Source organism: Pelecanus crispus, chromosome 12 (assembly GCF_030463565.1).
Source record: "Pelecanus crispus isolate bPelCri1 chromosome 12, bPelCri1.pri, whole genome shotgun sequence".
Classification (NCBI taxonomy): domain Eukaryota; kingdom Metazoa; phylum Chordata; class Aves; order Pelecaniformes; family Pelecanidae; genus Pelecanus; species Pelecanus crispus.
Window position 1 is genome coordinate 5,536,803 of NC_134654.1, and position 17,156 is coordinate 5,553,958.

General features: G+C 39.8%; 1 protein-coding gene across 1 annotated transcript in view; it reads right to left on the reverse strand.

The window, feature by feature from the left end:
- The window catches only part of EFCAB5 (EF-hand calcium binding domain 5), a 33,565-nt gene extending 16,831 nt beyond the window's left edge, over window positions 1-16,734 (reverse strand). The window contains exons 1-6 of the mRNA XM_075719853.1: window positions 16,169-16,734; window positions 11,684-11,840; window positions 10,921-10,984; window positions 9,005-9,075; window positions 5,242-5,397; window positions 370-469 (exon numbers count right to left, since the gene is read on the reverse strand). Of these exons, the coding sequence (XP_075575968.1) occupies window positions 370-469; window positions 5,242-5,397; window positions 9,005-9,075; window positions 10,921-10,984; window positions 11,684-11,840; window positions 16,169-16,734 (1,114 nt within the window). The remainder of the gene's footprint in view (window positions 1-369; window positions 470-5,241; window positions 5,398-9,004; window positions 9,076-10,920; window positions 10,985-11,683; window positions 11,841-16,168) is intronic.
- Between the last annotated feature and the right edge of the window lie 422 nt (window positions 16,735-17,156).

The following is a 17,156-nucleotide window of genomic DNA, read 5'->3' on the forward strand; positions in this document are numbered from 1 at the left end:
TCTCTGTGTTTTTTCTTTATCCTTCCACGTTCATGAAGAAATTTTAGTGTAAACACGAAATAAACTTCTAATATTGCCCAGTTAGAAAGAACAATTGTTTCAGGAAAAGCAGTTTCTTTAATGCTACTTCTAAAAAGTACTTCAGAATTTTGTAGGAAGGAAAAGTTTTGGATGCTGAAGTCTTTCTGAACATTGCATCACAGTTTGCAAAACACGTTTGCAAATTATGGTGTATAGGTCACAGCATTCATTTGGGTCTTTTTTAGGCTCTGTCCATTTTTGGTAACACTTACGAAACATATAGTAACTACAGCACCTCATGTGACCTCCTAATGTTTTAACCACAGTTGAAACATCCCATATACTTACACTGTCTTGGGTTACAGAATCCCCTCTTAGCAATCACCGGGCTTCTGTCATAGAAGTCTACCAGTAGGGCGAGTATTTTTTGTCTGTCTAAGAGCCCAACCTAGACAAAAAGATTACAATTACTGTATTTTGTTTCTGGTTCTTGGGACTTACATCAACATTTGCAGCACTACAAAGGCACTGTTAGCTAAGAATTAATTGTGACTGAAAATGATCCATTACCAGAACATCAGTAGAAATTTCAAAGAAGTGAATTGATTTCATAGGGGCAAAAATTTCTTCTCTGGGCTTAGCTGGAACTCCTCATACATACTACTTTGTAGGCACATCCTCTTGCATATTCTTGACAAATTACAGTTGGATGATTGTAACCACTTCTGCCAAAGACGTTCTTCATGTAAAGATCAAAGTTTCAACATTTCACACTTTCAGGACAGATACTGATTGCCTGACAGTACTATGGAAGAATTTTCACATATTATGGGCTGTGCTGTATTATGTTAGTGACTGCACGTTGTAGTTTGGTTTTGTGCCCCCTCATTTCCTTTGAAGCATTATGTATTGGCAACTGCCTGGGAAAACAATTAGTCCAAAAACCTGAGCTATTATGACAACCTTCCTAATTTCCTTTAAAAATGTATATGCATTTGACCACAGAGGTGAGAGAGATATCCGCAGTTCCAGTGCAGAGGAACACACAGAGTTTATTAAGTCCTTGTTGCTCAGGGTGAATGTATACGGACAATAAAACCAGGAAAAGACAATGAAATAGGCCATTTCCAATCAGGAAATTGTGAGTTTAAAAAGTAAAGCAAATCTAAACGATTGCAAGTTTTCCACTTTATGATGAATTCCTGTTGTCATTATTTAAGTCCTGTCACCTTTGTAATCTCCCTCCCATTTCTGAAATATAGTAGTTAATTAGAGAACAGATTTACTTAAGTTCATTATTTGTAGCAAGTAGCTTTCCAACTGAATTACTGATTTCCTTTTCACATTTTGCTTTTAAAGACCGCAAAATGTAAAATTCACCGAGCTTTTAATTCTTTGTGACCTTTTCCTGCCCTTAGGCTGAAGAAATAAGTGAAGAAGTTTGCTGCTCTTTTCTGGAAATGAGCTCAAGATGACTGTATTGTTTATAATCTAAAACTGTAATTAATGGCATCAGTGTTTAGGAACTGAGGATTTGAAAACAACTGAGAGACACCCATGACTTAGCGGAGAATTGCCTCCCACAGAAGCTAATACTGAAAACTAAGTGAATAAATCACATTTTCTGTTACTACAACACCTTTCCTTTAAATGGAATTGAAAGCTTTTTGCAAATTCTGAGAAAAGGATCAGAACCGAAATGTAACCTGTTGTCTAGTCCAGTTTTAGTGTTTCAGACTCCTGTAACTTAATTCCTGCTGGTAAAAAAAAGCTGGAAATTACAGTTGAATTTCAGCCATGTGTGGGTTTGGAACCACAAATGTCATCACATAATTCTGTCCCTAAACTTAAAAGAGTAGGCCCTGATTCCCAGGATCTTCATCTTCTTGACTTTAATATACAAATATCTTGCATGCTCCCATGCAAACATTTCTCTATGCTGTTTGCTTTTCAGCTGAATATATCAGATCGGATTCTGCATCTGTTTAGTAGATATACAAACACAGAACATGTTTTTGAAGATGTTACCAGATCACTGTGTAATTCTCCATTCAGTATTTCCATTACACACACTTAATTTTCCCTTTAAATTTCCTCAGCTGTTACTTGTCACAATCATCTGCTGGTTGCCTTGAAGCTGGCAGCACTAATGCAAAGCTTTCTTTTATTAAAAAGGTAAATCAATGAATGAAGTATTATTAAAAAAAATTAAAATGTTGTTTTGGGATTCAGATACTTTTTTGTCATGTTAAAGTAATATACTCGGAGGATTTAGATAACTCCAATTCTAGAAGAGTTTTTTTGTGATTTAGATGAAATAATTTTATTTTTAGATATTGTTAAAAATAGTAAATTCCTTTTCAGAAATTACTGAATATGAATTAGGGGTATATTTTCCACCTTGTTTTAACGTTTACGATTTATGTAGATTTGCCATTCTACCAGATGTCTCTGTTATTTCAGGACACTTTTCCTTACAACTTACCTTGGGAGGAATGTGTCACAGTAAAGCTATCTATAGATGAGAAGAGCATTACAACAGGAAAACCAGTTCCAAGGTCCTATACCCAGTTACGCTATCTTTCTGGGTTCCCAAATTTACTAGCAAAGGTCATGTTTCTTTGTAGTTGCTCTGTGACCAGGGAGGCTGATGAAAGATTCCTGCCCATCAGCCCTTCGTACTGAGTCTTGTTGGCAGGACAGGTACAGCATTCGCTATAAATAACAGCCGACCATCTGTGTTTGTACAACCGCCCAAAACTTGTCTCCACTTTTAACAAATGCCAACTTTAGTGGCTAGAGAGTTGAAACATGTTGACCTAATTTTCTTGTCACCTAGATATTGGCAGGTGATGATTCTCAGTTGTTTTCAGCAATGCTCTGTGATCTCTGAGTAATTCCTTTAGCAACACAGACTAAACCAGACTTGCTATTTCATCAGTGATAGGTCAGTGTTTAACCGCTTGATTGTTTTTCTGGAAACGTGATGTGTGTATCTTGAACACCACACTATGCTTGTTAGTGAGCAAGATGGGAAGAACAGACACTCAGAAAGGGTCACGAGAAAGCAGACTTTGTTGCTGCTGTACTGCATAAAGGGAATCAGAAGCTCAAACTTCATTAGTTTGAAAACTAATCTCTGACTAAATTCAGTTACATTTAAAGATCCCCGGCTTAAAACGCCCCTGAAAATTAATGCAGATTCTGTTATAATGCATAAAAGAAACTATACTTGATGCTTGTGAGCACAGAGAGACAATAAGCTTAAAATTCACAGAGCTATTGCCTTTTTGGGCATTAGAGCAGCGATACAACTGTGTTCTGGTATTGTCTTGGAAAGTTTCTGCTTCACTCTATAGTCCAGGCTGTTCTTGCTGAGCTGCCATCCTTCTGGATGCATGCATTTGAAATCATGATAATGATCATGTGGATACCTTCTAATTTGACTGTAATTTAAACACTGCTTTCTCAGCTCTGCGGCCCTAATTGCAACTCACAGAGGCAGCCAGCCACACTCACCATGCAGACTGGAATAACTGCCTGCTACCAAACAAATGTAAATTAGGAACTGAAACAACTGCTTTGCTGTGCTTTGCAGAATGAGTACTACAGGTAATGGACCACGTTCAAGTGGTAGAAGTCCTTGGGTTAGTTTGCATCTTTTATCTTCCCTGTGGGTACGGTATGGCAGGACTTATTAGAGCTATACAAAAGAAACCAGGTCAGGTTTAAAAGAACTGCATGGCCCACACTACAGTTTAGTGAACTCAGTTTGCAGAGCAAGGCTACGGGGAGGCTAGAAACAGCAACAATGTTTGTGCTCTGATAACTTTTTTCTGGGCAGCGATGGCATCTGTGCTGATAGCTGCTCACTCTTCTTATGTTGTGCTAGCATTTTTGGTTCTTTGCCTCTGAGATTCCACTGGGATTAGTAGCATGGAGATGGTGATTACTGCCATAGAAATAATAGGAAGAAAGTAATACTAAAACATGAAAGGGAAAGAAGGGATCCTTTCAAAATGCATAGCAAAGATAGGACTCGGCTTTATATATCACTCTACCCAGGAGGATCCATCATAGCTCTTCCTGACAGAGCAAGAGGAAAATGAAATGTCTCCTGACTGGGAAGTAGACACATTTCTTTCCTCATCCCTGAACCAGCAGCTTGCCTGCTATTCTCTAAAACATACCATTGGTGTTGAAACGTGCTCTGTAATTCCATTCTCTTAGCGGTAATGACATTATTAGCATGACATTGTAGAGCACAGTTCATTCTGGGTAAGTATGCTGTAAACATCACTAGAGGAGTGCTGGATGGAATATATAATTTATTTAGGGGAGAAAACTGTAAGATTATGGCAACTGTTTGCTGTGTAGTAGCCAGCAGCTGGCTAACGGCGGCTACTCATAGTAAGTACCATAGTTTTTGGATGAAACCCAAGTTTTTAGCAATAGCTTATGCCACTGATTCTTCAGCTCCTACTGTTTACTGGTTCTCTACTAAGTCTAGCTTTTTTTTTTTTTTTTTTTAAATGGGGATGCAGGTGTATTCAGAGGCCAATAGATAGAGTTTAGAGCTGCTGAAAACCAAATTATGGCTTTTGACTTCCAGTTCCAGCTCTGTAACTGACTCATTGTATTTTAATTTCCTGCCCATAAACTGTGGCTGAAGTTCACAGTACTTTTCTCAGAGAGGTTGTAAAGACAGATTATTTTGCATTTTAAATTTAAACTATTATGAGATTAATTGATAGAAGCCCTAAAGGTGTATAAATTAATGCAACATAACACAATATATGTTACTATTGTAGTAATGTGCACATTTGTTAAGGTCAGTCTATACCAGGTTATCTTTTCCGAAGTATGGCTGAAGAGACAAATTAGCATCCAAGCATTCTGTGTGGGAACAGGTAATGACCAGAAGTAGTAAAGTTTGTGGTTAATTTCTTCTCCAGAATCATCAAACTCCAGCCCCGAGTCATCACATTAGGTCATTCAGTTTTTAATTAGCCATCAGCTTATAGGCTATTTGCTATTTCTGTGTCTAAGAACTATGAATTTGAAGGCAATGCAGCAACTATTGTCCACTAAAATAACGCTGAGTAAGCACAAAGAGAGTATCTGAAGTCATGCAGAATAAAAAAGAAGGCAGTGACCCAGAGAAATACCAAACTGGAAGCATCACCATATTGAAATTAGGTTGAGAGCTGCTTTGCCTACCTTTCCATAATCACAGTCTAGGAAGACATCAGTAAACATTTGCCTCCGCATATCATGTCTTATTGCTTCTTGGAAGTCAGCAGCACACTGAGAGAGATGCTTCAGGGTTTCTTGGAACATGTCATTTGAAAAATGTTCAGTGTAGGAATAGACATACTATGGAGAGAAAGCAGTAGTGTAAATGGTTAGCTTTCTTCAAGTATTTTCACCTTTATTTGAACTCTTAAAAATCTATTGCATGTGTTAAAATATATGTGAATTTGTAGTTAATGTGCTAATGCAATGCAAACTTGGTGCACAGATGCTACACTGCCTACTTTGTTCTTTCTTTCAGAAGCAGCAATATTCTCCACACAAGCCTGGGACACTGCTGCACCAGGCACTTGCACAAATGCATATTGAACAGTTCCTTTCCCGGCCCAGAGGTCACTTATCATGTTCAATGGTTCAGAGATGCTGGATCAGAATCCCTCCTGTGAAATGTCATTGCTGAAGCTAGGTTATCTCAGAGAGGATGTAAGTTCTCTGTGGTTTTCTGTAGCATTTAGTATTCTTGACTTCACTCTCAAGGAGGCATTTTGAGCCGTTAGTTTTTGCAGAACTGACAGTCGCTCAACTCTCTACTGCCACAAAATGACCATTGCCCACAATTTCAGTGTTTAGAGAACCAGTCTGGATACAATAAAAAAAGGAAAGAACCTTTTGAAAATGAGCCTGCTGTCACCTAGGTCCTCTGACACTGGGAATACTACTGACTCGAGATTTATTTTAAGTTCTAGCCTTGGAGACACTTTAACACTTTAGATTTATAGCCATGTGGTTTTTATGAGCAAAAGCAATATGGTTCTAAAAATGTGGTGTGCATGACATAAATAATAATGGCCATCAGAACAAACCACGATTCCAAAGCCTGTGCTGAATTATTATAGCTGGTTTCTGGAGCCAGCCACCGTAACAGGGAGCCCATACAGTTAAAAGGAGGAATTTGCAAAACACAGAATGTTTCCCATTAGTCTGTTTTTAGAGTATGGATACCTGACATAAGTGCTAGAACATCTTGGACATGTTGAAATGCCGCACAGGCATTAACAAACTGAAATACTAATATATGTTGTTATTATTATTCATATCTATATTGCATAATTTCCAAATATATGGGACAAGTGGAGAAGAGAGGAAGAGCAGAAAAGCAGCAGCCAATGGCCTGAGGGGTGGCTGGTGGGAAAGAAGAACTCCTAACGAAATGTATGTTTTTTCTGGATTTCAGCATAAAAAGAGAGGATGTAGGTGGGTTGGAGAGAAGGTGGCAGATCTGGGGCTACGTGTATCTACTAGCTTTTCAGAGCTATTACAACCCGGAGCCCTGTGACAGATGAACCTTAAAGATGACAGCAGTTGGGAGAAGGCAGGTTGGACAAGCAGCTTGTTATTTTGTATGTCATCTTGATGACACATCCAAAGGCTTGTGTATTAATACTGCTGTCTAACAGCTCCACAAAAAATTTTTTAGAAGCGTATGTTCGGCTGTGTGGGCAGGAGGAACTATCGTAGAGTCATAGGCTTTTCTTAGTTGATGTGTGTAAAGCACTCTACCGTGTAAAGTACTGTACACATAATAAGCATACATATATTTATTATTAACCAAGAGGTTTTGACACCCATCTGAAGAGAGCTGGCACACCTCCTTCTTGCTATCCAGTGTGAGACCTCGCTGTAGTCTGCGAACACATTATGATTAATAACAATGGATCTCTGCTTTTTGTTCCTGCTGATCTCAACAGAAATCGAGGAAGCCACATGCAATCATGAAAAATCCTTTAAAGCCTGATTCTGACCCTGCAAAGGCAATGTGAGTATTTCCCTTGGTGTGAATAGCTTTGTGTCATACTGCTGGGGGTTCTGCATGTTAGAGTACTGAGCCTCTGAAATAAACTATTAAGGACTGGTCTTTGGGATTTAAACACTTTTAATATAAATGATGCCATGAGCTCTTCACGAAGGATGTAAAAATTCAACAGTCACTGTTTTGCATGTCTGGGAAAAAAACCCCAAACCCAGCAACAACGTGTGAGGTCTCTCTACTGAGTTTCTAACAGCCTGTAAGTAACCCAAAGCTGCACTGAATTCAAGGGAAAAAAAAAAAAAAAAGATGCCATTTAATTTTAAGGTCCATTAAAAAGCAATGCTTTCCATATGTCAAAGGGCCTAGACCAGCATGGAGAAAGATCATCTCTTTTTCTGGTTTTGGTGGATGATGCAAACTGATGAACAAAGGTAAGTTGTAGCTGAGGATTAGAAACAGCCCTGTCCTGAGAGCGAGGCCTGTGATTGTGGAACATTTTCCCAAGGGGAGTGATGAAAGCCTCATCATTTGATTCAATTAAAACTGGACTGGAAAAAGCATCAGAGAATATATTCTGAGAACAACGTTGCACTACTGGCTGGTAAATCACAGCCTGACAGTCCGTATCTTTTGTACTTCTGATCTCTGTTGTCATATCTTTAATTGAGTTAAAATAAAGAGTACACAAAATGTATTTGAAAACATTTTTCTAATGCTAATGGGGCATGAATTCATTCAGTGCTTATACATGTACCATAGGGGTTATGGATGGATGCTTCATTTCAGTGAGAAAAGCAATTCTCTGGGCTCCCATTATCCACAATAGTTTTCTTAATTAAATGCAGTTATTCTGAGGTTAAATTTGAAAATACCTCATTTCATGCTTAAAAAAGCCTTCAACAAGTTATCATAAAAATGCATCTCTGTGCAAAAAAACAAACATGTGAGTCTCCTGAGAGCAAAGAAGGCACAAAAATCACACATGGTTGCTTAAAATTAGTCTCTGCACAGCTGCTTTATACTCTGTTTTTAATTATTGTAACAGCACCCACTAGCACTGCTGCAATTGAGGGTCTGTCATTATTTCTATTCTAAACATCCCTTTTCACAGGTTTAATTACCCAGCCATAAAATTTGGCTCTGTCGTAGGTAGAAATGGCTGGCAAAGTCTTGGCCTGGAGAGTTTTTCAGTAAATATAGTTTGAACTGATTTGGCTGTTTTCAGATTGATGAAGAGTAGAGCAATGGGGTGAAACTTCCAACTACATTTATTGATTTTGGTGAGCTAAAAACACACTTCTGATGTTTCTCAATGATAGCTTTTGATTTTAAAACTGCGTATTTTTAAGCCTGGTTATGCTTCTCAGGCATTTATGACACTTGTTGCAGTTTGATTATAGTTCAGGCCAGTAACAGTTCAGGGAAAAAACAGTAGACCTTCCCATCCCAGTTCATCACTTGTTAGGTTTTTCTATGGTTAATATAACTTAATCAGAAATAACAATACTTTGGGGGCACTACTAATTACCTCAGGCTAACGGTTATATTGGGACATTAAACTCCCTTGAGCAGCCAACGCAAAATCTGAATTCACAGGTGATTCAGGGCTTTGGCATTCTAGAAAGGGACTGCGAGGGATGTCCTAAAAACCACTGCGTCTAGAGTGACTTCTCAGAGAGCGGCACAGGCTGCAGCTCTGAGGAAAGCCAAATACGTCCCCCTTGCTGGCCAGCATGGAAGCATTTGACAGCAGAGGATGGATATGGAGAGGGAACATGAAATGTCCTGAAACAACCAGTTACCTGGGATGCTGGACAAGTGAAGCCCTTCACTTACTCATCTTAGCAGTCCCCAGGGAAATGCTATTACTTTGTGATAAACATCATTTTCTGAATCAGATGCTCTTATTCCTTTTCTCACCTCTGTGAATTCATCTATGTTTACTTTTTTTTCCAACGTGTCGATGATTTCCAGCTTCCTGCCATAGATTGCTAGTAAAAAATGAAGGGATATTGGTTTAGAAAGCAAAAAAGTTATGGTTTTGCATATTGTACACATTTTTTTTCACACTGTTATGTTACATTAACTTTCTTCTCATGTTGGATTACATTTATTTGAGGTTATCCTACAAAATAGCTGAAGCATCTGACTGTATAGAGGCTATCTAAATCTGATTCTTACATATTTCTTTTGCTGAGAATCTGCACTTATCTATTCAGAACTGTATGGTCATATTTATTCTTGACATATGCTGGTGCAAATTGCAATGATTTTAACAGTACTTACAACTATGTGAGGGAAGAAATTATTTTTGCTTTAACAAACGGATAAAACAGCGTTAAAATTCTGGGGACATGGATTCTGCTTTGCAAGAGTGGAATCTGAAAGTCAGTAACTTTCCCAGGAAGTTCTGTGGGAATATTTTTACTGATTAGGATATTCAAAACTATCTTTTGGTCAGCTTCTGGGCTGATATGATGGAACTGAGCAGGTATGTCAAATGTCTGCACAGATTTCTGAGTGAGGTCTTTGAGCACAGACATGCTATTTCTGTTGGAATTATTTTTCTGTTCTTCCTTCTACAATATATCAGGAATAAAGAGAAAATTCACCATGGAATGCATTTATCTTGTGTTGCTTAAGACATTCCTAAACTGGACATTATCTTTATTAAACTATAAGCCAAAGCTTAATGTTCCATTAATGTATATTGGGTGCTATTAAATGAAATACGCTAAGAAATGGAGCCACACAGTTAGCGAAATATGACATAAAGCACCTCCGGCATCTGTAGAGCAAGTATCTGGACAGAAACTTCCTTCTCAGTCTCACATCCCAGTATCTGTTCACGCTGGAGAACCACAGCCACCACAGCAGGAGTGTAAGGGCCGTGTTTGGCATTCGCACAACGTACTACCAATATAGGATGATTACTCAGAGGAACAATTCTGTAATATAGAAAGGGCTAAGCAAGGGCAAGCTCTAGACAGAGGTGACTTCAGCAGCAAGCAGAAATGCACTCTGGAGGTTCCCTGCTTACCATCCCATCTTCCAGCAAAGGCAGATTTGTTACTATTGATGAGCATTACAGGCTATCGATGTAAAGGGCTGGCAGCAGGCTGTACATTGCCACTTCAATGTTCCTGGCTCTATCTAGCCTGTTATCATTATTCGGGGAGGTCAAGTGTAAGCTATGTAAAGTGGACAGGAATTACGGAAATCTTTCTGTGCTGAGTGCTCTGATACAGAGGCCCTTGTGTTGTGCGTCACTGGCATGCCTGGGACTGGCAAAGGGAACGGCTGGACAAGATGTGTGATTTGGTGGAGTGTTAGGTAAGCTTCAGCATTTTCCCTGAAACCATAAAAGGTAATAACACTGTCAGACTTCATTTTTTTCGATCCTACCTTTCCTCCATACCTCCCAGTATGCCAAACTATCCATGGGATTTCCAAGACCTCCCATGAGACAAGGAGTACCGTGGGATAGAGGAGATGAAGGAGGTGGTTACGGTGATTCTTAGAAATTGTGATAAGCACATGGCAATGTCTGGCTAATGCAGGATGTAAGTGGAAAGGGCCTGCATCTGATCTTTCTATCTCTTTGAAAGATTTTTTAAACTACTTTCCATACTTTTCAAGATCATATTGATGAACCACATGGTGGTTCAGTCTCTTTCCAATCTGTCTGAAGATTTGTGGTTAATATCCTAGCTGGTGTAACTACCCCTAGAGATTCTTTCTCTATTATCAAACTTGTTCATTCACTGTTTGCTCACAGTTTGCATCAGAATTCAGACCACAGAAATAAAACTAAAGGAGACACATAAAAAACTTACCTTTTCTCACATCTATGGGAGTAGAAGCAATGACATCTGGAAAAGACCTCAGGGCACTCTGAACCTACAAATTAAGGTAATAGTCAAAGGCCTGTTTCATGCAGAAGACAGTGGGCAATTACTAAAATAAATCATGTGGAATAGTAAGTCGTATGGGCCATCAATTCTTCTTACCGTACGTAGGTGGGCCCTGTTAAGTGTAGACCTTGTCTATGTTGTGCTGTGTGTAACCACAGGATAATCTCCTAGGGGCTTTGTGTGACTTGTAAGAAAGATGCTTGTACCAAGAGATGTATTACAATCACTGCAAATCTCATCTTTTATGAGCTGCAGTATCAATCTGTATGAGTCACAGGGGAAGAAAGAAGATTTAACGGAGGCCACAGGAGAGCAAGAGTGACTGCTGCTTCGGACCTTTTTAAGGGGATTCTGAGGGATAACCAGCTGCAGAGAAGGACATCCAGTGATGAGGTACGTATCCAACAACCTCAGGAGTGTCTGAGTACCTTAAGGGGCATTTAGCTTCCCAGGACCTCTGTGGAGAATGCATCACAATCCTTCCATGTGCTTGTGGGGAATCAGGGCTTGGTGAGGCTAAGTGGTAGACAGCGACTTGCACCCTGACCCTAAGGGATGTCAGAGCCATTACCCATCCTTGTGCTCCATGCTGCCATGCCAGGGCAGATGGCACTATCACAAACTTCCTTTTCCCCCTGTCCGGAACAATCATAGCAGTGCGTTACCAAGGATCATCTCTAGTTACCAGTGCAACCGGTATTCTGCCACTGACATCCACTGTCCACTCTTTGAACTGAATTGCCAGCGCCTCCTTTCTCATCTCTTTCACCTGAGACTTCAGATTTTCCAGCTGCTCCCTTTCCTTACGTTTGTTCTTTGCCTCCAACTTCATCCTGGCCAGCCTGTAGGACATGGGAATATGGTTTAGAAAGATACCATCATAAACATATTTAAGCTAGATTAAGTCTACCCTGAAGAACAAAAGGAAAGGAAATAAATTCCTACTGAAATTCTTGTCCTTCTAGTACAAGCAGATTTTTTTCCAAAGAAATACTTGATGTTTGGGGCACCAAATTACTAGTGTGACTGTTGGACTAGATATTAGTAATCTGTGTTTTCAGAGGGCAGCTCCAAGGAGGTGAGAATATTTATATTCTGACATGTATCATCTCCTGAAATCTAGTGTAACTATGAATCTGAAGAAATAACCTCTGAGTGTCAGGTACGTGCATGTGGAGAGAGCCTCTGGTAGACTATACGGTAGACATTTAAGGGAAAATCAGCTGTACAGCTCTCCTACTTTGTGTAGTTTCAACAGTGATAAATTTTACCTTCACATTTATAATGGCGGTAATCATTTACTGTGTAGATGTCCTTCAATTTTCTTTCAATTTTAGCAGGAACAGAGGTGCCTAATTTTGCTACACTTGATTTACCAACAAAATTGCGTCAGTATGCATTTGTCTCAAAGCCTAAGTACCATTTCACATGAGCACTTCACTGGCAAAGAACAACATTCAATGAAATTTCTTAAGTAGTCTCACACAATAAAGTCCTTACTGCCTTAGGACAGGGATAATACACCAACCTCTTTGTCATTTTGAACACATAGAGTTTGCAAGCTTGGACTAAAAGTACCTCCTTCTCCTCTTCCTTCCATTTTCTTTGCTTTTCTAATCACCCAGCCATGTTTTTCCCAATCCTCCATTTCGCACAACAAAAAAAATGAATAAAATTGATCCCACAGAACTCATCTGCTTTGGTTTTGACTTTGTTCATTTATGAAATGGAAAAAAAGCCTTTAGGAAATGCAAAATGCTTACAGCCAAAGGATCAGTTCATATGGGGAGAACAGTTCCTGCTCACGGGGGCTCCTGGAATAGTCTCTGCATTGAGACTGCTGCCCTGCTCACCTCTGTGGCTCTCACTTAGACCCTGTATGGCTACTCAGAGGAAGGGGAATTGCTCCTTTTCTGTACCTGAGAACACACTAGTCCAGAAACTATATTTTGACTAACGATTTCTGCTCCCTTCTTCCCGCTGTGTTTCACATATTGTGAAGATGGGCCAATCCTGTCCCTGCTCTCTTCTGTTGCTATGGGGTCATCCTAGAAATTATAAACCAGTGGTATTTTCTTTAATCAATAGAAAGGCCTGTTTAACATGTTACAGCAATACACTTTGATCACCGTCAGTTTTATCACTAGGTACTTCTTCTTCATGGCCAGTTATCGCAGAGGTTTCTTAATGAATAGCCGGGTTCCTTAATCAATTGTGGGCATTGCACAAGTGCCTGCTGAGGCAGTTCAGCCTCCAGCACTTTGATAACAGGGGAAGGGTGAAATAATTTCCTATCTTCTGATTCCTTCACAGACATGGCAAAGAGGAGATATGGAGCAGGTACCAAGCTAAGTGGACTAACAAACAGATTTTTCTCCAGTGTATGCTATGGACAGAAAGAGAAAACCAGACCATTTCTAGCTGCAGCTCCTCCTCAGGAGCGGTCTGCAAGCTGAAAGCAGAGCTCAGGCAGTGCTAGGCGTTGCCAAGGTGCTCTGGTGATTAATCTGGGCAGTGCCCAGCACAAGTTACATTGCGTGCTGCAATTTTGCATTTATTTCTAGGGTCCTAAAACACGAGGCAGCTGCATCCTCTGCCTGATGTCTCTGATGTGGGACAAAACGTTTCCTCCCTAGACAACAATGGCAAAACAGGCTATAACAGTGCTGGGCACCCATTTCAAAGCGAGCTCATTTCAGTATTCGACACTTCCAGAGAAGATGAGATGGCAGCAAGGGTGACTTCTCCCTGCAGAATGAAACATGTTTCTTCAGGAAGACAGCCGCCTAACTCCCACACAAGGATGGGTGACTCAGACTGAAGGACTACCATCCCTGGACAAATCGAGTCTCGGTTTCAGGTATCAATCCATTCGGATAAGGAATTTCTCCCACCTGTTCTCCTGCATGCCTTGAGTCCCAGACAGGTGGCAGTTAAGGAGAGACTGGAGGAAGCCTGAGAGAGCTCACTGAGGACTGGTAAGCTTTAGATAAGAACCTGTGGTGAAATCCTGCCTTTCCTGAACGTGATGTCGAGGCTCCCGGGAGCATCACTGGGGCCAGAATTTCACTCCTCATCTTTCTGGTGCTTATGTGAGAGATTCTGAGCACTGGCATTTCTCTTGTAACATTTTTTTCCTGTTTAGAAAGCCAGTGACTCACATGAGGAGTCTCAGCGCTACACAGTGATGGTAAAATCCTCTGTGCTGCTGTGATTTAAGAATCCTATGCAAATCCCACAATACAGCCATCACAAATATGTAAATCCTGAGCCGCTGTGAATGCAAATCCCATGATACTACTACCAGCAAATATGCAAAACCTGCTACAGCTATGGCTACATAAATGCCTGTGGCAGTGCTGTCTACAGAGAGATTGATTTCTACAAGTCTTCATAGTCACCTCCTTTGCATCAGCTCTGATAGCTACAAATTGAGAACCTGTCTCCAAATGTAAACATGGACTTAACAGCCAAGGCCAAGAGGCCAAGATAACACGTCACCGGTAGCCAACACTTTGCATTCTACAGGAAGATCTGACCTCTCCAGAAATAAGCTCTGATTCACAATGAAAGCTAAGAGTATTTTAGCAGACCCCTCCCCCCCAAACCCAAAACCAAACAAAAGGACCAACCCAAACCCCCAGGAATTTTTGTGTATTTTAATTCACTTTCTTTAGCAAAATAAAAATGAGGTATGCTTTTGAACTTCCTGCATCCAGGTGTCCCTCTGTGAAGCAACATGGATGGTGAAATAGTCCCCAAAACAAAGGTGTGGTAAGACTGGCATCCTAAACATCCCCCCAGAACATGTGCTTGAATGAAAGCTCACTGAAAAAGAAGATGGTTCCCCACATCATTTGTTTCAGTGGACTGGCATTTAAAAAGTAAAAATAAAATTGAAAATCTTTTACCAGCTCTGGTTGTACTACTGTACGTCTGCTTATGAAGAAAAAACAAAAAGCTGAGCTCTCACACAGTGACCATGATCAGTCAGTTAAAATTATTTTTATCAGGGGGAAAAAGGGAGATAAGTGACTGTGTGAAATTCACTTACCACACTGCTTTAGTTGTATTCACACAAGGCATGTTCCTATGAACTGTAACAGTATGTGGACTAGAAATGTAGAGAGAGAAACTCAGAGCAGTAGAGAGAGATTTGACATACTCTTTTATTCATTATAATACTGGGAACTTCAATTATCTTCACTTAGAGTTTATGCATAAGACATGTCAACATTTTACTTCCCTAATGCCTGACACTGAAACCCTGAAACCAATTTTCAAGCTGTATGTACTATTTATGCAAATAGAAGAGACAGCCATTCAAACAGAAGTCATTATTCGACAAACACAGATATAGAATAAAGTGATCTAGTAGTGAATGAGTAATTTTGACATCATTCACAATCACCTCTGGGTCATCTATAAACACAAATGTTCACTTCTGTGTTTTTCTGAATAGAGTGATGAAAATGAAAGCATTATTGTTCACCTAATGCACTCACATTCTAACCTTAGCATATTGTAATATGCTGTGGAACCCCCTTCCAATACTTATTAAATATTATACTACAGCAAGCAGTCTAGAATACACCCCAGAAATAAGCAACATAATAAAATACAAGACAGTTTCTACTCTAAAGGGAAAATAGAATCTGAAAGGAAAGCCTAAGTAAAAATCCCAGGAGAAGGAGTTTCTACAATGTGCCAGGACAATATTGTTGTCAGTTTGGTCAAGAGAAATCATCCTGAAGGAGGAAAAAAGGGTATCTTTTTATTAAGTTTGGAAGAATACAGAAGAAATGATCTGAAGAGTCCATAGACCTTTGATATTAACACCTGTCCTAAAGAACTGTCACTAACCTAGACCAGTTTGAAAGTAGTTTGCATTCCACATATGTAATTAAGATAGAGTCTAAAGAGGAATTATATACTTGTGAAGGGCAGAATAGTGCCTGAAACAGGAATAGCTAGTGTTTCATTTTGAGTGACATGTTCTGGCATTCTCAAGTTTTTATGAAAGACAACTACCATCTCTGGCACTGTACTCCACAAGGTTCATTTTGTTCGACACTTTGCCAGCCAGGCTGCAGTCACATCATTCCTTTTGTAAAACAGAAATCAAGACACCAGCTCTGGTCTTGTGACCAGCCACACTTTCAACTCTCACCTCTCTGATGTTGTACCGGGCATCTGAGTTTTTAGCTCCTCTGTGACCATCTTCATTCCTCTCAGGTACAGGCCTGGTTTTGTAGAAATACTATACTGAGGGTTATGTCTCATCAGATATTCTCCAAGAAAAATAATGGGGTTAAATTTTCTTGGTTCTTTGTCCGGTGCAAGCACATTCTTTCTTTCCACTTCCATTAAGAGTTTTTCCATTCCTGGGATTAACGTAGGTAGGAGTTTGTCAAGCAAATAGATGTGAGTATCTAGTGACTCTTTCTCTTCACTGAACCACTCTTTGGACATCCAGTCACAGGGTTCTCTCTTCTTCACCTTTTCTTCTTTTGCCTTTTGTGCACGAATCATCTTCACCTTTGTCTCCTGCAGACTCAGACACCTCTGCTGTACCTTTTCATAAAAACACTCTTTCCACGGAGCATAATTACTAAGACATGGCAGCTCATCATTCCCCTGATTTCTCTTCATTTCTGTGGCAGTCATATTCTTACCTCCAAGTTCAGGAGGTTTTAGACCTGCAGTTTGGGCTGCTGCTTCTGGCTGAGCAGCCATACTTCAATCACTGTGACACAGAACAAAAGCAGCATGTTATATAATGCCAAAAGATGCAGCAGTGTCCTAGCAGATGACACAGGAAGAAAATCCTGTTAGGATTAGTTAGGAATTAACTAATATTCTTTTTCTATGTTCCTTTTTTTATTCTGTTACTGCTGCTTTGTACTCTTAAATAAATACAGCCCTTTTACTTCAAAGACCAGTAAATGATTTATAAAGATTAATTATGTATCACAACAGCCCTTGGAGACAGAGCAACTAAATAAGTGTGTTCCTTTCTTACGGGAGAAGAAACTGAGACACAGAAAAGAAGTGATTAATTCCAGGTCACTTAGAGACTCAGAAACCAAGCAGTGAACAGTGCTTGGAAGCCTTGTCCCCCAGTTCTAACCAGTGGATTCCTCTTACCCTAGTATCGT